The sequence below is a fragment of the Pan troglodytes genome, chromosome 16 (genome assembly GCF_028858775.2).
Source record: "Pan troglodytes isolate AG18354 chromosome 16, NHGRI_mPanTro3-v2.0_pri, whole genome shotgun sequence".
Lineage (NCBI taxonomy): Eukaryota > Metazoa > Chordata > Mammalia > Primates > Hominidae > Pan > Pan troglodytes.
The window spans coordinates 60,041,347-60,064,450 of record NC_072414.2 but is presented as its reverse complement, the minus strand read 5'-3'; the positions used below and the strand labels follow the sequence as shown (position 1 = coordinate 60,064,450).

The window sequence follows — 23,104 nt, the reverse complement described above, 5'->3', positions numbered from 1 at the left end:
GCCCAGTAAAGGAATAACTATTTTTATGTTTTACTAAGAGTTTTTTAAATGTATCCAAAAAAATAATGGACAAGGCCGGGTGCGGTGGCTCACGCCTGTAATCCCAGCACTTTGGGAGGCTGAGGTGGGCGGATCACGACGTCTGGAGTTCGAGACCAGCCTGGCCAACATGGTGAAACCCCGTCTCTACTAAAAATACAAAAATTAGCAGGGCACGGTGGTGCGCACCTGTAATCCCAGCTACTGGGGCAGCTGAGCCAGGAGAATGGCTTGAACCCAGGAGGTGGAGGTTGCAGTGAGCCAATATTGTGCCACTGCACTCCAGCCTGGGTGACAGAGCAAGACTCCACCTCAAAAAAAAAAAAAAAAGGACAAAAACATTTAAGGTGTAATACAGACTTTAATGGTCTTGCCAAAAAGCTGGACTTTTCTCGTAACTCTGACGATTCAACTTCTTCGTGGATGAGAGCACTGACACATAAGCCTGAGCACTTTTCAAGACTTAACCCAGGCCAGGGGCAGTGGCTCATGCCTGTAATCCCAGCACTTTGGGAGGCTGAGGTGGGTGGAACACCTGAAGTCGTGAGTTCGAGACCAGCCTGGCCAACAGGGCAAAATCCCTTCTCTACTAAAAATACAAAAATTGGCCAAGCATGGTGGCAGACGCCTGTAATCCCAGCTACTCGGGAGGCTGAGGGTGGAGAATCACTTGAACCCAGGAGGCAGAGGTTGCAGTGAGCCGAGATAGTGCCATTGTACTCCAACCTGGGTGACAGGAGTGCAAACTCAGTCTCAAAAAAAAAGACTTAACCCCGGGTAAATCACTGTGGTAATTAACTTAAGTCCCTTCTTCCACAAACATCACCAGATGTACTTACTGGAATCTATGAGCACGTATATTGGCCATGCTCTGTCCTTCAGGCTGGAGTACAGTGGCGCCATCACAGCTCACTACAGCCTCAACCTCCTGGCTCAAGCGATCCTCCCACCTCAGCCTCCCAAGTAGCTGGGCCACAGGCACGCGCCTCAGCCAGCTAATTTTTGTATTTTTTTGTAGACACAGGTTTTCGCCATATCGCCCAGGCTGGTCTCAAACTCCTGCACTCGAGCAATCTGCACACTTCAGCCTCCCAAAGTGCTGGGACTACAGATGTGAACCACCACGTTCACCCTATACATATTTTCAGGTCTCCAAAACTTTCCTCTCCACCTTCTCCTACGGAATCCTCCTCTTTGAAGAATGCTACAGTAAATTTGGAAATTTACAAGACTATGATATAAAATATTAGATGCAATGGTTTTAAGACAACATTACAAATAATAATATACAAAACTATTGTTTCACTCCTAGTTTTCACCTTTAAAATAAACTATTGATACAAGTTACCTAGAAGAAATGGGGAAGAGAGGATGAGGGTGCACAAAGGAAGGCCTCAAGGTTTTAGAATGCTCTATTTATTAGGCTTGATGTTTGTTTTACTACCTGTCTATAAGTTACACATTTTTCTATAAGGTTATACATACTATGCTGTATATAATTTAATTTTTTTTAAAAAAGCAACCTAGCTTTCTCTTAGAAAATAATACGATTTCTACTACCACTCAATATCTCAATATAAATCTTAATTCAACATGGGCAACTATTTAAGAATCATTATTATATATTAATATAGTTTGTATTATAAGCTTCACAGAAAGTTTACAATGACCTCCAGTTAAATATGAATTCACCATATACAAATGTCTGCCATATTCCCCCCATAAAGAGAAACAAAATGATAGTGAGGGAAGAAAAAAAGAAAAATCTTTAATCCACAAGGACAAAAAGAAAAAAATAACCACCTAGAAATTTCAACAACCTTTCTGATGATGAAAAGCAGGCAATGCAGTGGTAACTAAATCAGAAGAGGAAGCTACAACCTACAAATGCCTAGAGAGGGGAATACTAAAGAAAGGCAAGCCTATCTAAAAACACAGGGGGCAAGGTACAAGGGGGCTGTTGGAAAATCTGAACATACAGGATGGTTACACCCTCAGGTCTCCTCTAACTAAATATCCACGAGACAACTTCCCTACCATGCCCACTAGCCTCTCGTAACACAAGAGGCCAGATGATTACTGGAACAACTGAACCAGAGAGGCTCCAGACTCAGACCAGCATGGAACTAAGATCAAGGGTGAGGCACAAGTCTAAACATGGAGATTAAGCAAAGTCTGCATACTCATAAGTGGGACACCTTTATCCTGCCTTGTTCCCCAAACATTATCAGCCAGGTAAGTAGCCTCAACAAGCGATTATAGAATTCCTCTCTGGAAAAAATGGACAGACCAGACCTACTCACACTTAGAAGACCATTAATCTCATTCCTGGGACTATCTAAATTCAGAGGTGAAGACTAATGGCAATTCTAAAATTCATGTTCTTTTCCCTGATTATGATTCAATTAGACACAAAATACTATACTTTTTTTTTAAAGGTCTTTAACCTTTAAGATGCTACCTGATTTTGAAATCACATATTAGAATAACTTCCGGGACAAAAATATTCCTTTTCCAGTCTTACTTTGACACCCTGGGGAAAGATGTTTAAGGAACAGAGGCTGAAGTTTTTCACACACCACTCTAAAGAAATGCAGAAAGAAACTGAAAAGCATTCAGAGTCTTACAATTTCTAGGTCCTGTTTCATGTTTATCCCACAAAAGGGAAAGGAAAAAAACAAAATAGGTAGAATGCAAATCAATCATATATATTTGGTAAGAGCTAAGCTCTGCTGGAGAGGAAGTTATTGGCTAATATTAAGTTAGGGAATTTTTCATTTATTCATGTGATTCTTATATTTTACTACAGAAAAAGCAATCAGGCCAGGCATGGTGGCTCACACCTGTAATCCCAGCACTTTGGGAGGCTGAGGCAGGTGGATGATCTGAGGTCAGCAGTTCAAGACCAGCCTGGCCAACATGGTGAAAGCCCATCTCTACTAAAAACACAAATATTAGCTGGGCACAGTGGTGCGCATCCTACTGGGGAGGCTGAAGCAGAAGAATTGCTTGAATCCAGGAGGCGGAGGTTGTGGTGAGCCGAGATCATGTCACTGCACTCCAACCTGGGCAACAGAGCGAGACTCTGTCTCAAAAAAAAGAAAAAAGAAAAAACATAACCTTGAAAAAATTAAAAGTTATATATTTCCCACACCATTACTGATTAAAAGTACTTCAAGCCAGGTGCAGTGGCTCAACACCTTGAATTCCAACACTTTTAGGAGGCTGAGGCATGAGGATCACATGAGTCTGAGAGCAGCCTGGGCAACACAGCAAGACCCCATCTCCAAAAAAAAAAAAAAAAAAAAAGCTTTTAGTCAGCTGAGCATGGTGGCAAGCACCTGAAGTCCTAGCTACTCAGGAGGCTGAGGTGGAAGGATCATTTGAGCCCAGGAGTTCAAAGCTGCAGTGAGCCATGATCATACCACTGCACTCCAGCCTGGGCAAGAGAGGGAGACCCTGTCTCCAAAAAAAAAAAAAAAGTACTTCAAGCACATTCGTTCAGTGCAATGCAAGCTACTACCGTTTAGCATTACTTACAGAGATGCAGGATTTAATTAAATAACTCTGCTTAGCAAACTGCCTTGTAAGAGATCACTAGAAATAAATTTTTTCTTTTTTTTTTCTTTTTTCTCGAGACAGGGTCTCATTCTGTCACCCAGTTGGAGTGCAGTGGATCTCAGTTCACTGCTACCTCCGTCTCCCAGGATCAAAAAATCCTACCACTTCAGCCTCCCAAGCAGCTGGAACCACAGGTGTGCATCAACACGCCCAGCTAATTTTTTGTATTTTTGGTAGAGATGTGGTTTTGCCATGTTGTCCAGGCTGGTCTGGAACCCCTGAGCTCAAGCACTCTGCCTGCCTTGGTCTCCCCCAAAGCACTGGAATTACAGGTGTGAGCCACTGCCCCCAGCCTTATTTTTCCTTTTAAGTTATAAAAAATACCATGAGTGGGAAGGTGAAAGGGATCGTCCCATTTTAAATTAGGCACTGTTGTACTGTAAATTTTAAATTTTAAAAAAGATCAAGTTTTCAAAGTTTTTGCTCTTGGGACTCTTGAAAGTGGAGGACCGTCCCCCCCGCAAAAAAACTTTATGTCGATTAAATCTATCAATATTTACTGTATTTGCAGTTAAAGCAGAAAATTTTAAAAGATTTGTCATTTAAAAAAAAAATAATAGCTGGGCATGGTGTCTCACACCGTAATCCTAACACTTTGGGAGGCCGAGGCAGGCGATCACTGGAGCCCCCGACTTCAAGACCAGCCTGGGCGACACGGCAAAGCCCATCTCAAAAAATAAATTAATTAATTAATCCATTACTTGTTAACATAAATCTCATATTTAAAGAATATTTTAATAAAAATTAGAAGACTATCATGGTTTTACATTTTTGCAAATCTTTTTAACATCTAGCTTAATAAAGACACCTTGATTCTCACATCTTCTTTCCCATTCAATCTGTGTATTAGATTGTTTTGGATGAAGAATATAAAGGAAATCTAGCCTTATGAAGCTCTATAGAGTTGGGAAAAAATAGAGTATTTTTATTAAAATGCTCTAGCCTTTTCAGATAACTTTCGATATTCTTTGATCCTTCACCAAAACACAACAAATGGCAGGTTCTTAAAGGCTGCTGCAACGCAGGAATCTGAAACCGTATCAATGAATATTTCCCACTCTGATAAATTGAAATTCATTGGTCTATCTTCCATTTCCAATGGATCTTTTTATCCAGGCATGATTTTGTAATATCATGCATTGGTTATTTGGAAAATATTAGTTCACTGAGTTATGCAGTTCTTCCAAATGTTGACATATTTCACTATGCAACTCCAACATAACACATTCATTAATATCACACTGATCTTATCAAAAAAGTCAAGTATTGGGAAACTGTCAAGCTCACAGTGGCAAATACATGTCTTCCAAAGTTCTATTTTCATTTGAAAGCTTAAATTTTATCATTAGTAACAAATATTGTCAGTTGTTTTCCCTGTAGTGACAGGCACACTTTGTTTATTTTCATGAAAATGTATGCCAAATACCCTAGTCTGTATAACCATACTTTGCCAGCCATTTTTTCAAGTAAAAATGGTATTCCATTTAAAAAGCTCACAACTCAACTGCACAAGTTCTTTTCCTTGAGTTAACCATCAGATTTGATATTCAATAAAAGTGTTTTACAGGTACTTTTCATTTCATGATACAAAATATATTTTTAAATGTACTCAAGGATTGAGATACAATAAAATTAGTAAGTTTTATTGCTTCATCAAGGACATAAAGTTTAACTGGCATTTTTTTTTTTAATTCCAAGTGCACAGTGATGAAGAACACAACTACTAGTACAATTTAGTACCAATGCCTTAATTTGTGCCAAGGTGCTGGCAGTTTTACCCACCACTGATTTTGCAAATGTCAGCACGTAAATAATGCCTATTATTAGGAAAATCATTTTGACCTGGAGAACCCTCAGAAAAACTTCGGGGAACCACCAGAGGCCTGAGAAATAGACTTTGAAAACCTCTGTAAGAGCTGATGCATTACTTGTATAATTTTTAAAAAGATAATTTTTAGTAAACATTCTGCTATAACAGAAACATTTAAATAAATATACACACATATGTGATAATATACTAAAATTACCAATAACCTGGTACCTCATACACAGCAGATACCCAAAAATATAATAAATAACAGAATGTGATAAATAATTCTTTAATAAATAACAATTACTGAGAATCTACTATAAGCCAGTTTCTGAGCCAGTTCTGTGCCTCTTCAGTCCCCTTCTTGGGTAACTTACAGAAGCCCATAGACCAGAATGATGATTTTAACATATGAGAAAAAATATTTACTCTGAAATCTTTCCAATCTTTAAGATTAGACTTGCATGACTGCAAGAAAAAGTCTTAAAATTCACCATAAAGCACAAGATAGCATGTTAAGTTCTATTTTAAGCACTATGCCATGAGCTTTTTTAAAAACAGGCTTGCTCACATTCAGAAACCCAAATACAAAATGAATTGCTTTGGCTGAGCACTGCCAGAACTGCATAAAGACCCTGCATTCCATTTCTCCTCAAGCTATACAACCCTTACCTGTGATGTTTTCATTCCTATTGTTAAGTGAAACTCCAGCATTAATACTACAGAGGTTACATTAAATGTGGCAATTATTTTTTTAAAAAAAACAGTAGTGTATAGCAAAACCATCAAAACAAGTTGTTAAGAACTTTTAACCATATACACTGATAAATTCAAGAGGTAAATCTCTATAAACATACATAGGGAATATTACGCACTGTTAAAAAGAATGAGACCATCTTATTGTTTGGACATGTCATGGAAAGATCTTCACTATCTATTGTGAAAAAAAGCAAACCGTAGGATGCTACATATAGTATGGTCTCACAGTTTTAGAAAAGATATTTATGTACATGTACATTCACTTAAGTTCCTTCTATGTGCCTAGTTTTGTTCTTATCTAGACATACACACACACAATAAATTATATTATACAGACATACACATTTAAATGCCCATGCAGAGAAAAAAATGAATACAAGACCAGACACAAAAAGTGACATATTTTTATTCCATTTATATTAAATGCCCAAAATAGGCAAGTCTACAAAGACTCAAAATAGATTATCAGTCGCCTAGGGCTAAGAGTGAGGTAAGGTTTGGGAAGGGGATGATGCTAAAAGGATGTAGGGTTGCTTTTTGAGGTGAAAAAATATTCTAGAACTGATTGTGGTTAATGGTTACACAACTTTGTGAATATACCAAAAACTACCTGACTGTGCACTTTAACGAGGTGAACTGTAATGGGATATGTTAATTTTATCTTAATAAAGCTGTCACCTCCCCCTGCCCACCCAAATAAGAATACATAGATATACACCAAAGTGATTGCCTCTAAGAATGAAGATGATGAGGTCTTTCCATTTTTACCCTATTTACGGTTAGATCATTACAATGAGAAGTGTATTCACTTATTATCTCTATAACTTAAAATAATGTAAAAGGTAAATCTAAAACAGCCCTTGATAAATTATTCTGGATTTAATGTTATTCAAGTTCATCTAAGCAGCAGCAAGAAAAAAGAGCGAAGATATGACCCTAAAAATATTTTCAATTTAGATTGTCTTATAGACAAGAGTATCAGGCCCCAGTCTCTGACAGAAACAAATCTTAAACATAATTTGTTCATCTGACACATGGATATTAAAAACACCTATTGTGTCCACAGGGTAGGGATGGGAGAATGGGGGGGTGTACAAACAGAACACCAGCCAACAAAAAGACGTAAACTAACAGCTCTGGCTTTAAGTTAAGGGCTTTTGCTATACAGCTGAAGAGACAAAACACACACACAAAGTGGAATGGGGCCAGACAACAGAAAATCTTGAATACTAGACTGAGAACTAAGACTTCATCCAGTTTTTGATGGAAAGCCATTCAAAGTTTTTATAGATAGGAGTGACAGAATGAAAGGAGTGTTTTGGTGAAATTAACCTGGCAACCAAAGGGGGTAAACTGAAAGCAGTGAATAGCAAAAAAGGTAAAAAAGAGATTAAGTTTTCAAAAATAGGAACGTTTACAACAGTCCTAGGAGAGTTACTGATATCTCCATCATTAGTTAATATTCAAAGGATTTATGTTTGTTTTGTTTGCTTGATCTAAAGAAAAGCTGAAAAATAAAAAGGTGGTTTCTTCATTTTGATGAATTTTAGAAGTTCATAGCTAAGAATGAAGACTTACCAGAAAACTCTGAAGGAAGGGTTCTAGGGAATTATCTTTTCATGTGACACTACTGAAACCAAGAGTAGAGGGAATCAAAAGTAACAAGAGTTGCACAATTTTTAACATGGAAGGGTAAGTATAGTCATAAACATCTAGCAAAAAGTGCAGTGGCAATTAATACTACTTCTGAAATTGATGGTTAAAGACAACTAAGTACTTTAAAATTGTCTCTACTGCCTATTTCAAAGAAATCCTAATGATAAAATGTTACATAAATACAGATTTAGGTGAAGACCAAAGTCAAACAAATCAAATTTAGAGCACGATCAATTTCAAGTTCCTTCTACATGCACTACTTTTCAGATGTTGCACAAATAGCATTCTTAATTCACATATGCATTTATTAATTGGTTTAACTCATAAAGGTTTTTTCTAAAAATAAAAATGCTTTCATTGCCTATGTTATCTTTCTAAAACCAGATCCTGGGCCAGGCACGGTGGCTCACGCCTATAATCCCAGAACTTTGGGAGGCCAAGGCGGGCAGATCACGAGGTCAAGAGATAGAGACCAACCTGGCCAACATGGTGAAACCCTGTCTCTACTAAAAATACAAAAATTAGCTGGGCGCAGTGGCGCATGCCTGTAATCCCAGCTACTCGGGAGGCTGAGGCAGGAGAATCGCCTGAACCCCGGAGGCAGAGATTGTGGATCCTTGAAACTATGTTACCTCCCAATTTAAATGGCAACACTTTGTTTTGAGATTAAAAATATGGTAAAGTCTTATTTCCATTTTCTCTATATTAATGTTCAGTATAGTGTTTGTTTTTTGGGGGATTTTGTTTGTTTGTTTTTGAGACGGAGTCTCACTCTGTCGCCCAGCCTGGAGTACAGTGGCACGGTCTCGGCTCTCTGTAACCTCCGCCTCCCAGGTTCAAGCAATTCTCCTGCCTCAGCCTCCTGAGTAGCTGAGATTACAGGTGCGCACCACCACGCCCGGCTAATTTTTGTATTTTTAGTAGAGATAGGGTTTCACCATGTTGGTCAGGCTGGTCTCGAACTCCTGACCTCGTGATCTGTCCACCTTGGCTCCCAAAGTGCTGGGATTACCACGTCTGGCAATGTTCAATATAGTTTTTAAATGCCAGTTAAAAACTGATAAGCATCAGCTGGGCGTGGTGGCTCACACCTGTAATCCCAGCAAAACAAAAAAAACTGATAAGCATCTAAATAAGGTACAAAAACTTGCAATATGTGATCACTGTGATATAATTTCCAAAATCAAACATACTTGCATACTTGAAATTCTACTATTCACAGAATAGTATGAATAGATTATAAAATACTACTTCATAATCGATTTCATACTTTATCAAACATTCTGATGCTGAAGTAATGTTTGCTTACATTTTGTAAAACCTGTATCTGCCATCATTTAATAATCTTATCTCACATATTACAGAAACATAAACAATAAAGGTATGACAATGAACAAACCAAGAATGACTAATTTATTTCACTGACAACATTTTACCTAATTTGTAGAGTGGGTGCAGTGGCACAGTACCTCACACCTGTAAAAACCGAGTACAGAGGCACAGTGTCTCACACCTGTAATCCCAACACTTTGGGAAACCGAGGCAGCACTGTTTGAGGCCAGGAATTTGAGACCAGCCTGGGCAACACAGTGAGACCCCTGACTCTACAAAAATAAAATAAACATTTGTATTGCTTTCTTTCTTTTTTTTTTTTTTTTTTTTTTTTTGTTTGAGACGGAATCTCACACTGTAGCCCAGGCTGGAGTCTGGTGGCGCAATCTCGCTGCAACCTCTGCCTCCCAGGTTCAAGCGATTCTCCTGCCTCAGCCTCCTGCGTAGCTGAGATTACAGGCGCCCGCCACCACGCCCAGCTAATTTTTTGTATTTTTAGTAGAGACGGGGTTTCACTATCTTGGTCAGGCTGGTCTTCAACTCCTGACCTCGTGATCCGCCCACCTCAGCCTCCCAAGGTGCTGGTATTACAGGTGTGAGCCATGGCGTCTGGTCCTGCATTGCTTTCTAAAGCACAAAAAAGATCTGTCATATCAATATATTTAGTTAAAATAAAACATCTGCAAACTTTGGTACATGTCTGCAAACACACTGCAAAAAAAGGAGAATAATCTGGGCCTGGCGCGGTGGCTCACGCCTGTAATTCCAGCACTTTGGGAGGCCGAGACGGGCAAATCACAAGGTCAGGAGATCGAGACCATCCTGACTAACACGGTGAAACACCGTCTCTACTAAAAACGTACAAAAAAATTAGCGGGGCGTAGTGGCGGGCACCTGTAGTCCCAGCTACACCGAAGGCTGAGGCAGGAGAATGGTGTTAACCCGGGGGGCGGAGCTTGCAGTGCGCCGAGATCGCGCCACTGCACTACCGCCTGGGCAACAGAGGAAGACTCCGTCTCACAAAAAAAAAAAAAAAAAAAGTAGAATAATCTGATAGGGACTAGTTTAATAAAACACAATGTAAGGTTTCAACTGCTCATATAGACCTGTATTTACTAACCTGGATAGATATGAAAATAGCAGATTATAAATAAAAAACAGTGTTGTATCTTTTTATGATGAATATACATATACATATGCTCACAGAGAGAAAGTCTAAGTGGATAAATACCCAGATGTTAACCATGATATCTCTGAGTGTTGGGATTACAGGTACTGTTTATTTTTCTGCTTGCTTTTCAGATTCTCTGAAATTTTCTCAAGCAAAATGATACTTACAAAAATTAATGTGTATGATTCCAACTAACAAACTCCAAACTTTTTGCAAGGAAGCTTGCAAAATGCCCTAGAATATCCAAAAATACCCTAGCATAGAGCTTTTCCAAAAGGGAAAGTATCAGCAACAATATAAGTAGAAATCTTTGAACTGGGCACCCTAGAAGACTCCAGGTCTGCTGTAGGACCTTTAAGGAGGACTACACAAGACCTAGGCTCAAGTCCCTGCCACTTTTATTTGTATGACCTTGCGATAGTCACGTACCCTTTCTGGGCTCACTTTCTCTATCTATAAAAAGGATTTAGTTATTACTTGCCTTTCCTACCTCAAAGAACTGTTGGAAAGATCAAAAGAGATAATGCAATATATTATGAACTGCAAAGTACTATATAAGATATTATTATTCAAACATTAAAAAAGCAAGATGCTTCATGCCAGAGTCAAACACTTCGGAAAACACCACAATCAATTCTATGAAGTAATGAATCCATTTTTGGTTGTTGTTTTGAAAGGCTACATCTCATCATAAACACCCAGTTTTTCTGAGACTTGGATACTTTTTCTCAGTTCCCGCTACAACCATTGGCCATTTATTTTCTTATCCCTGGTTACCAGCAAGAAAGGGTACAAATTACACTAAACTCAAAAGCCTCAGCAAGAACCCTGGAGCAGCATGCTGATGGAGTTCACCAGGAGAAACCCAAGGTTAATCAGCTATGGACTCGCCACTAAGCACTACCGCAATCAACAGGGATTACAAGAGACTCTTTGAAGAAAAAGACAATGGGATCGCCCAGGAGAAAACGGTGGATGAAAAGAAGGAGGTATTTCAAAACAATCATATGAAATACTTAGAAACTATACGTAGTATTCTATAAACTATACTGTAGAGTTTTTAAAATACTGTTCATAAAAATAATGACATAAAACAAAAGCCATCTAAATGTGGCACTTGACAAAAGCAAGTTAGAGATTCAAATCAAATCCATGAATAAACTGTCAGATGTACTTGACTCTATCTGACATAAAAGCAGACAAATTACAGCGTAAGGATCAAAATTAAGTAGCTATTTCTTGAAAATAAAGAGGCAGAAAATAACAATAGAATTCACTGACGCACTCATAGGAACTTTTATAATTATGGTTTCTCTTCCCATTTAATTTCATTATTTACTCCACTAAAATGCTGATGGACTTCTTCTCTCCCGCTCTTCTTCCTGTAAATTAAAATGGCACTATAACTTGGTTTGAGTTTTACTCCAAAAAAACACATATTTTTTTTTTAATTACTTTAAGAGGAGTTGCATGAAGCTGTCAGCTTATTAACTACCAAGATCATCTGGCCATCACACCCTCCTGCTTCTAAGTTCCTAAAGATGACAAAATACCCTCCACATTCTTAAAAATGACATTTATGGGTACTCCCCTAATGAAAAATTAAACCTTTCATAAACAAATGTGCATAGAGAATTCATTTTGATATGTATGACTCACAGTCTAATTTTTATTGGCAATATCTTGAAGCGTTGCAGCTTGCACAATTCCTACAGGGGATAAAGATCTATCTGTTTTTCCCATCTGATCTTTGCACATTTCTTATAGATTTAAAAGGACTCACTAAAAAAGCCATGAGGAAAATAATTATGAATACAATCCACAGCAAAATGAAGTATGGGGCTGAAACCTAAAATAATGAAAAGTCACTGAATTTTATGTAAAGCTTCACAGTTGAAGTACTCTATTCCCATTTAAAATTTCAAAAAATCTAGATTTTTTTCTTCTTACTCTGATTTTTCCTATCATATTACGAATGTATGATATTTACCTACAAAAAATCACAAACAAAAAGCCTTCAGAAAATATCATTTCCAAAAGGAGTATCTGCCAAACCTTACTGCACAGAAAATTATATATACACATTCTCTTTTTTTTTAACACATTCTCAAATAACTATGGTAGGCGTTCCTGAGATCACCTCCTCCACCCCTCAAAAAAAGAACAGCATATCTAACCACAATAAAGTATTAACCAAATTTTTTTAACGCCGCTATCACCAGCTAAGCAATTTATCACACAGCTCCTCAAAGTCTCAGACACACACAATGACATACCAACATGTCAAAACAGTTATTATAATTTGAAAAATTATACAACAGGAACATAAGAGTAGAAAAAAAAACTTCCTCTGGAAAAACTCTAGTAGATTTGGGAGAGCACAAAAAACGAGATTAATTTTAGAAAAATAACATTTCTTCAAGTGTTTGGTGTTTATCTGATACTGGTTCATTTTCGTAAAGAGAAACTTTACCTAACAAGACTCACACCAGGGATCTGATCTATCCCCAAAGGCACTTTCTTAAAATGAGAAAGAACAAAGAAGGAAATCTCTCAGCATGTGCTTTCCATACTAGTTTCTTTGGACAGCATCAAGAGTGACAATATAGTCTGCACAAGCTTTTCAGCTTTATTCTATGGTCCATGTATAACAACTGATTAGCTATCATTCAAAAGAACTCCTAACAAAATAAATATTAGAAGGCAAAGATCACAGCAACATGGTGACTCTAAGAGAAAAATTATAGAAAACATGTCTTAAAGTTGTGTGCTTTTTTTATTTCAAGGGTTAATTATCTCCAAATATTCAAATTCCTAAGGCTTTCTCATTTCAGTCAATAGTTTGAAACTGGGGAAAAATCAAAACCATCCATTGTAAATCTGCTCTCCCTTCAGTAAATTTGTAATTAGAAGTACATTTTAAAAGAATGACACTCAAAGCCAATACCTTAATATACGAATCTTGGAGTGTAAACATTGTGAAGTTATTAGGAGAAAAGCTCTTTCGGTGAGGATATTCCACAGGAAAAACTCTACAGAATCAAATCTGGCATTTGGTTGTTCTAGAAGTTGTCGTTTCATTATAACGGGGAAAAAATTAAATAATTTTTATTTATTATAAAAAGAACACTCTCCCCAAAGATTTACAATTGTATATCCCCATCTCCTCTCTGACAGAGATGTCAGTTCTCTGGGTCGAGACATAACCAGCTGCTGGGTTCACACACACAGGAAGCCACAGAGAAGATCGCGTTCAGAGCCTCGAAATAATACGCGTTAGTTAAGAACTGCCTGCTACTAAACCAAAATTATTCAAGCGGAGCCCCATTTGTCACAATCCAGTCATAAGGGTTCCACCCCCCCTCCCCCAACTGCTTGTGTAGTGGTATATCTGCTACGGTAAAGAAGCCATCATCAGGTAAAGATTGGGGTGGGAGAAAAGCGGGGGAAAGGGGGCACCCTTTCATCTAATTTCGTGAGGCGTGAGTAATTGGTACAGTTAAGAGGAACGTTCTATTTATCGGGGGTTGGAGTAGCATGAGGGGAGAATTTCGTTCAAATCAACATGGCCAGCAAGATGTCCCTACAAACAAAAGGCAATGGGGGGATATAAACACGAACCATTCACCTCCATCAGCTACAGCATCGCCATCATGGTGTGTGCAGAGACCCCCAAAGGCTCCTCTCACCCTCCACACCAGCTAAGGCAAAAGAAGGGAGAGAGGTAGCTGCATCCCCCCCCTCCCAACACTGCTTCCAAAGACACACTCTTCGAGGGGGTTTCTCCCCTCGGCTGCACGGAATCGGAGAGAAAGAGTAACGTCCCGCCCAGGCTGACTCCCCCTCACTACCTCTCAGCCGAACCCCAACGCCGGCCCGGGGCTCGCTAAACTTTACCAGAGCTTCTCCCCCAGATCCCCACCCTATCGCCCCGGGATCGCGCTTCCCACAAGCGGGGCACCCCAGGCGCTTCCTGACAAGCGAGCAGCCGGGGAAAGCCGAGTCCGGGGCGGGGGCTACTGGGATCCACGGAGGGGCGGGGCGGCCGAAGCCAAGTTCCCGGGGGTCTGAGAAGAGCGCCTGACAGGAGCCCGGGACTGCAAAGGAGGAAGAGGAAGCGGCCACGGGGAGCTTTCCCAATCCCCCCTACAAGAGCACCCTGCCCCCAGCCCCAGCTCCCCATGGGGGGCGGGGAGGCTAACTGGAAGGTGAAAAAGCCGAGCCCATGAGACAGCTGCAGCCCCTACCTCCCGACTCCCTATCTCTTCCCCCGCCACCCCCGCCAGAGGCGCCCACAACAATAACACGCCGGGGACGACCCGTCAGCGCCCCCGAGGCACCCGGGGCCCGCGGCCCGCCGCAGGCGGGCCCCCTCTGCTGAGACCGGGCGCGCCTCTCTCCCTACAACTCCAGGCCCGGGTGGAGTCAGGCCCGAGCGGCCCCCCAGGGTCGGACCCATCCCCCCTGGCACCAGCAGCGCCGTCTCCGCGGCCGAATATTAGAAGTGAATTCGAGCTGCGCTTTACCTTTAGTTCCGCACTGTCCGCCATCTTGCGTCTGTCAGCGCAAGCGCAGTGAACTTCGCCGGGGGCCGCCGCTAGACCCGCCCCTCTAGCCGGCCTGGCCCCGCCCCGGTCCGCCCCTCCACCTTCCCAGCCCGCCTCTGGCCTCCGCCCCGCTCTGGGCGCTCGAAGCCCCGCCCCGGGCACGTACAGCTGCGAGACAGGCACGTTCCATTTAAATAATGGCGCCAAGCGGCGAGGTTTGACAGTTACTGCCCCCTCGGTCTCCCTGCCCCCCATCCTAGCTCGGCCAGCTCCTCCCGGGAAGGGCCGGAGCGAGAGGGATGCTGGCCTGAGCCCCATCTCTCTGCGGTCCGCGGAACGCTTCTGCATAGCTTCGACGCCTACGGTCACAGAAACAATGCTGTCCCCCAACCCCCAATAAGCAAGGCTTTTTCAGCACCTGCTACCTGCGAGGCTACCAGTGGGCTAAAAATAGAAATCCATTACATTTAAGGGGCCCTTAATGAAGCATTTCTATCATTATTGGCTCAGATCCTCTTGATAACGAGGGGAGGTAGGCAAGGAAGAGATAATTCCCATGGTATAGATTCAGAAATGAAAGCTCAGAGAGGAAAAGTGACTTGCACAAACAAGTATTTTAACGAGGTGGCGTAAGACAAAATTTTGAAGGTGTTCATTAACATTTTTGTTTAAAAAAGTATTTATTTAGTGACCATCTGCTTGCCTTGTGCTAACGGCTAAATATACATTTAGAAATCAAAGTCCGTGCCCTTCTGTAGTTCTCTAATGGGGAATCAGAGAAGTGAACGAAGATACAATTGCAAATGTTAGTGAGTACCAGAAAGGAGCAAAAGGTCATTGAGAGAGAAAAAGGGCTTGGGAGATGTACTTAATTCTGGGAGGGTTTTATCCACTAAATTGACATTTAAGTAGACTTGATGGAAGGATTATTTCATTCCTTTTCGTCTCTACTAAAAGCCTTCTATATACCTCCTCCCCAACCCCCACTTTTACTAATCAACTTTGCCTCATACCTCATGGAAAAAATGAAAGATATCAGAAACAAACTCCCTTATCTTCTCACCATCAAAACCACCCTTATCTGCATAGTAACATTTGGGTTGCTATGAATGAAGTGTCCCTGTGCCTAGGAAGGCCAGTCCCTTTACCAGTGACCGGATTTTTTTCACGCACATTCCTAAGGATTTTACTCTTACAATTACCTACCCTCCAGCATCGTTAGTTTTTTCCCTCTCAATTGAATTGCTCCTATCAGCATATAAATATATTGAAATTTCTCCCATCTAAAATAAACTTCCTTTGACTCCAAAATCGCCTCTAGGAACTGCCCTATTTTTCTGCTATCTTCATAAATTCTTAGAAAGGTTTTTTAAGATCTCTCCAATAGTACTTGTTCCTACCTCTCACTTCACATTCACTTCTCAGTCTACCCTGATCGAGCTTTGGCTTCCATCATCTGTATCACTTATCAAGATTACTAATGATCTTGTTTCCAAAGGCAATTGCCAATTCTCTATCCATATCTCAATTGACCTCTCTGTAGAATCGCGAATAATTGACATGGTTCCTTTGATTTGAAACACTTTTCCCCCTGAACTTACCTACACGTCACGGATAGTCCTGTTCCCTCACTGGGCCTCCTTTTTGATATGCTGGTTTCTCCTCTTTGGCTCAATCTTTAAATGTTGGACTGCTCCAGGGCTCGGTCCTTGCATTCTTCTCTATTTTATCACCAGGTGATCTCATCTAACTGGTTGACTTGAAGTCTATATGCTCATGACTTTGAACATGCTCTCTAGCCCAAACCTCTCCATTGTCAAGAAACAAAAGTAAAACAAATTGAGATTAAAGATCTCATTGGCATTACTGCAATCCTAGAATTGGACAACATTTCATTCCACAGAATAGAATAAATGTTGCAATGAATCAAGCAGAGGATGTTAACTTTAGAGACAGAAAATAGACTGAAGAAGGCAGAAACAACAAAAAGCAGATTGGTTATATCAAAGTCACTTTTCTTTAAGGTGGAGATGTGGAGACAGAACAGTAGAAAGAAAACTGATTGGTTAACATTGGGTTACTTCAGGTATTCTATTTTAAGGATTAAAACAGGAAATTTCGTTATCATGCCTGTTAAAGATTGAAACTGTTCTGTTTGGAAAATTGGCTATCTCTCTTACCATTTTTTGGAAAACCAGATAACTCAGTTTTGTTTTGGTGAACATGGGTGACACCATTTTGATTTTTAGTCTGATCTGGAGGCCTGATGCAGGAATTTGGTTCAAAACAATGGCATCCCATGATTTTTATTTAACAACCTAGGTGAAATTGTGACTAAGACTGAGGGCATTAGCACTACCCTCATTTAACATCATTCTGTGTTTCCAGTCTCAACACATCATTTATAGATTACAGTGTCCTCATGATTTTGTATTTCTGTCATTGCAGCTGAAGAGAGACCATTTGACATTCAACAATTGGCTGTATGCAAATATTTAAAACTTTTTGAGAGAACATAATTGAGAATTGTGACTATCAGGAGGACAATGCCAAGAGTTCGGAGTATGCTTCTTAGCTAGGGTTGCCATAAACCAAACCAACTAAAATCAAATAGATCAAAGAATGAGCCAGATAAGAAATCTACCTGTTTTAACCAAGTAGCCTGCTAACTTTTTGAAACTGAGTCTCTACAATACCAGATTATTTATGTACAACAAGAAGTGTCAGCAACAGCACAGATTTCCCCGTTTGGTTAGTACGTAGCAATTCTATCATCTAGCATCTCAGAAATGGGTTAAATTAAAGCAAAGAGTGCTAACTCTACAAAAGAGGCCACTAGTAAAATTTGAACAAACAGTTGCATTAGGGATGTTGCTAAAGTTACCCACTAGGTGGAATAAAAGCTCTCTTGGGTCCTGTAAATGTTTGGGTTTGACCCTTTATCAACTTACCCACAAAAACTACTAATTGTGAAATTTTAACTACAGCATTATCCTGCGAAGTGGAAGAGGTGGGCATAAGCAAGAAAAAATTAAGAAGGGAAGGAGTCTTATTATGGTAGCGAGTCTTATTCTGACAGTCTTGGAAAACACTGTCCACAACATGATGTCAGCAATTTCTCATCCTGGTTTGCAGTTTAAATGTCTCTGGCTGTGGCATCAGGTGTTCTGCTAAACTCTCTATGTGGCTCCCTCATCAAGCATGGGACTTGTCCCTTGAAATTTATATCGAGTTGTTCAGCTTAGCAGTTTTTGTTCATGGTTGGAGAATTGCAGTCAGATATTGAAGGCAATAAGAACTCAGGATCCAGGCTAGTCTATAGATAGATGATAAAAACTCAAAAACAATGAACAAAGCTGCAATCTAGTAACAGGTGTACTATGGTTTTCTTCAGAAACATAATTTTTCTCTCTACAGTCATTCCCATTTCTACCAAAGATAATCATGGTAAGACCAATTTATTTTTAAAATTAATTTAGTTTCAAACTTGACCTGATTATTTACATAAGTGCGGCAAGAATAACCACATAGGCTTCTTTTAAATTTATTTTGCTGGAAATTGTGACAACAAATCTGGACTTTTAAAAACCTCTTGATGTTAGGAAGTCAAACCAAGGCAGACATCAGACTTTGCCTGCAATATCTAATATCTTGAGGCTTCTGGGCCTGCCTGGAAGTGACAACTTTTATTCACTATAAAGCTGAGAACACTTGAAAATTGGCATTCTATGATTCCATGCACATTTTAAAATATGACATTGCTATATATATATATTCATATATATATTCATATACATATATGAATATATATATGTGTGTGTATATATATATATATATATATATATATATATATATATATGATATGGTTTGGGTCTGTGTCCCCAACCAAATGTCACCTTGAATTGTAATAATCCCCAAGTGTCAAGGGCAGGACTAGGTGGATATAATTGAATCGGCATCAATTCAATTGATAATGAATGAATGAATGAACAGCACTGGCAGTGGGGGAGGGGGGAATTCCGCCATGCTGTGCTTGTAATAGTGAGTTCTCACGAGATCTGATGGTTTTATAAGGGGCTTCCCCCTTTGCTCGGCAACCATTCTCTCTCCTGCCACCCTGTGAAGAGGTACCTTCCACCATGATTGTAAGTTTCCTGAGGCATTCCCAGTCATGTGGAACTGTGAGTCAATTAAACCTCTTTTCTTTATAAATTACCCAGTCTCAGGTATGTCTTCATAGCAGGGTGAGAACAGATTAATACAATATGACATTGCAGTCAAAGCTTTGGTAATATAACCAATATTTCCAGTTGTATTTTGTTGAAGAGAAGAGCTTCTTATTGAACTTATGCAAATAACCATATTGTCATAAAAATAAGAATCTTCATGAATAGTTTCCAGATTTTGGAGGAATTAGGTAGGAAGGAAAAGCAAATCTTTGAATTTTTGGTTGCAAAAGTATGCCTTACCAAATTGCTGTAAGCTATCAGCAGCTTAAAAGAAAAAAAAAATTCCTTAAATATTGAAAAAGAAAACCTATTAAAAGAGAGCCAGCAAGGTTTCGAATTTTATTTATTTTTCTTTTTTCTTTTTCTTTTTTTTTTTTTTTTTTGAGACACAGTCTTGTTCTTTTACCCAGGCTGGAGTGCAGTGGCACAATCTTGGCTCACTGCAACCTCCACCTCCAGGGTTCAAGTGATTCTCTTGCCTCAGCCTCCTAAGTAGCTGGGATTACAGGTGTCCACCACCATGCCCAGCTAATTTTTGTATATTTTGTAGAGACAGGGTTTCATCATTTTGCCCAGGCTGGTCTTGAACTCCTGAGCTCAAGCGATCCACCCACCTTGGCCTCCCAAAGTGCAGGGATTACAGGTGTAAGCCACCATAACTGGCCTCAAATTTTAAAAGCTGTAAAGACATCCTGATTTCTCTTTCATTCACCTCTCAAATGAATCCATCAGCCGGTCCAACTGACTCTAAATCAAAGCCCAAGCCAGTTCATTTCACTGCATCTCCACTACCATCATCCATTGATGCTTATTTTTGGACCCATTCCAAGCTGCCATAGTCTCAAAACTGCTGGTAAAACTGCCTAACTCAAAGGGCCATGTTATGACTTCCATGGCCCTAGGCACTTTTGCTTTCTTGGTTTCTGTGCTACAGTAAATGTATATACAGTTGACGCTTGAACAACACGAGTTTGAACTGCGCAGATCCACTCATAGGTGGCTTTTTTCCCTGCCTGTGACACCTCTGAAACAGCAAGACCAACCCCTGGTCTTTCTCCTCCATCTCAGCCTACTCAATGTGAAGACAAGGATGAAGATCTTTATAATGATCCACATCTGCTTAATGAACAATCTTCCGTATGACTTTTGTAATCACATTTTCTTTTCTCTAGCTTACTCTAAGAATGCAATACATAACACATATAATATACAATGTATGTACTAATTGTTTATGTTATTGGTAAGGCTTCTTGTCAACAGTAAGCTATTAATAATTAAGTTTTTGGGGAGTGAAAGTTATGGGTAAATTTTCTACTGTGTGAAGGGTCAGCTCCCCTAATCCCCTGGTTGTGCAAAGATCAACTGTATTTGGGCTTTGTCCCTCGTTCCTGAGACAGAGCTCCTAAAACACATGGAATTTTCTAACAGGAGTATCTTTTGTTTTTCATAACAAGCCTCTTTCAATCACACCTAATGAGGTGACATGGAGTGGGGCCCCTAGATGGCTTCAGGATGGGTGCTGGTCCCCGCAAAATTAGAAGGGGGCTGGGTATGGTGGCTCACACCTGTAATCCCAGTACTTTGGGAGGCCAAGGTGGGAGGATCGCTTGAGCACAGGAAGTCAAGGCTGCAGTAGGCTGTGTTCACACCATTGAACACCAGGCTGGGTAACAGAGAGAGACCTCCTCCTTCCACCCCCAAAATAATTGAAAAGTGGGAACTTTCAGCCTCACCCCATGCCCTACCTCCAGGGAGAAGAAGGGGCTGGTGATTGAGTTATAAATTCTTCAGCAAGAGATAGAAGAGGTTCTGCACTGGCAAACACATGAGAGTACTGTGGGGAAGAGCAACAGGGCACGGAAGCTCTGCATAGTCCCCCTTTACATTGCCCTGTGCATCTCTTCCATTCAGTTATTTGAGTGGCATCCTTCATAATAAACTAGTAAATGTAAGAAACACATTTTCCTCAGTTCTGTGAGTCATTCTAGTGAATTATTCACCATGAGGAAGGAATTATAGGAAGCCTTGACTTCACAGCTGGTCAGTCGGAGTGCAGGTGGCCTAAGGAACTTGTGACTGGTGTCTGAAGGAGGGTATCCTTGTGGGACTGAGCCATTAATTTGTGGGATCTGAACTAACTCCTGGAGTTGACGTCAGAATTGAAATGACTTGTAGGCCACCCAGTTGCTGACAGAGAATTGAAGAATTGGTGTGGAAAGTCACCATGTATTTAGTGTCAGGAAGAACATCAGAGGTACATTCTTCTATTAAAAAATTTAATTATATTTGCTCTTTTTGTTTCTTTTTTGTTGAGACAGAGTCTCACTCTGTCGTCCAGGCTGGAGTGCAGTGGTGCCGTCTCGGCTCACTGCAACTGCGTCCCCTGGGTTCAAGAAATTCTCCTACCTCAGCCTCCCTAGTAGCTGTGATTATAGGTGTGCACTACCACACCTGGCTAATTTTTGTATTTTTAGTAGAGACAGGGTCTTGCCATCCCCGGCCCCACCTTCTAATTTTGTGGGGACCAGCACCCATCCTAAAGCCATTTAGGGGCCCCACTCCATGTCACCTCATTAGGTGTGATTGAAAGAGGCTTGTTATGAAAAGAGGCTTGTTATGTCTCAAACTCCTGACCTCAAGTGATCTGCCCACCTCGGCCTCCCGAAGTGCTGGGATTACAGGCATGAGCCACCACATCCTGCCAAAAAAAAACACTATATTTCTTTTTTTTCTTTTGAGACAGGGTTTCACTCTTGTTGCCCAAGCTGGAGTGCAATGGCACAATCTCGGCTCACTGCAACCTCTGCCTCCCAGGTTCAAATGATTCTCCTGCCTCAGCCTCCCAAGTAGCTGGGATTACAGGCACGCACCACCACACCCAGCTAATTTTTTGTATTTTTAGTAGAAACAGGGTTTCACCATGTTAGCCAGGCTGGTCTCGAACTCCTGACCTCAGGTGATCCACCTGCCTCAACTTCCCAAAGTGCTGAGATTACAGGCGTGAGCCACTGTGTTTGGCCTATATTTCATTTTTTTTTTAAAGAGAGGGTCTCCATATGTTGCCCAGGCTGGTCTAGACCTCCTGACCTCAAGTGATCCTCCCACCTCAGCTTCCCAATAGCTGGGATTATAGGCACAGGCCACCAAGCCCAAAAAATTATGTTTTAAAACTGTGTTGCTATAAATACAAATGTAATCCCAACTGATTATGTTAGTGGATCTTTGGGGTGTTGGTTTTTGGCTGGAAACCTCTGTGGCCAGTGGCGCCTTTGTCCAAGTTTTGCTCAGGCCCGCTGGGCTCACTCTGCCCACTTGGCTTTGCAGGCTGCGCTCGGCTCACACTACCAACCAGGATCCCTCCCCTGCCGAGGGAGACTGCATGAAGTGGTGAGGGGTGAGGGGTGTGTGAGTGAGCATGGAGTCCAACTGTGCAGTCAGACATGCCGGCTGCCTCAGCAGGGTGAGCAATTCTAGGTGCCAGCTTGCACGCTGGCTCTCTGCAAGGCTGCAGCTGGACCAGGCACATGCAAGCAGCTTCCATTCCTGGCACCAGGAAACATGGTGGTGCCTGGAAGCTTGGAGATACCAGGAACCGAAGGGCTCCAAAGACGGAGTGACAGCCCTGGCTTGAAGAGCTCCCAGGTCTGAGCTCCCCGAAGGGCCACAGCTCTTCTTTCCTCCTCTTCGCCTGCAAGGTGGCGAGATGAGGATGGCTCCTCTCTGCTAGGCAAGTCATCCCAACAAGTGTTGAGTTCTAGAAGCAAAGAGGGTAGCTCCTTCTGCAGCTAGTCATCCTGACAAGTGTTCAGCTATCAGCAGAGAGGGTAGCTCCTCTCTGCAGCTGGTCGTCTCATCATCTGCAGTGCTCTGGCTGAGCCCAGGGCTTTTATGGGCCTCAGATGGGAGGAAGTGCTGCCAATTGGTCTGTGGGCGGCCATGG

The 23,104-nt window shown here is 41.0% G+C and overlaps 1 protein-coding gene across 6 annotated transcripts in view; it reads right to left on the bottom strand.

Annotated features, from left to right (window-relative positions):
* The window catches only part of PIAS1 (protein inhibitor of activated STAT 1), a 311,344-nt gene that overhangs the window by 115,960 nt on the left and 172,280 nt on the right, over nt 1-23,104 (bottom strand). The window contains exons 1-3 of one of the 6 annotated variants that reach the window (XM_063795216.1): nt 14,860-14,918; nt 14,010-14,089; nt 13,336-13,450 (exon numbers count right to left, since the gene is read on the bottom strand). The exons of 1 other annotated variant lie outside the window; for it this stretch is intronic. In XM_063795216.1, the coding sequence (XP_063651286.1) occupies nt 13,336-13,365 (30 nt within the window). In that variant the 5' untranslated portion in view covers nt 13,366-13,450; nt 14,010-14,089; nt 14,860-14,918. Of the gene's footprint in view, nt 1-13,335; nt 13,451-14,009; nt 15,013-23,104 lie in introns of those variants that run through there. 4 more of the 6 variants (XM_063795215.1, XM_523109.8, XM_063795217.1 and 1 more) reach the window with 4 other exon arrangements.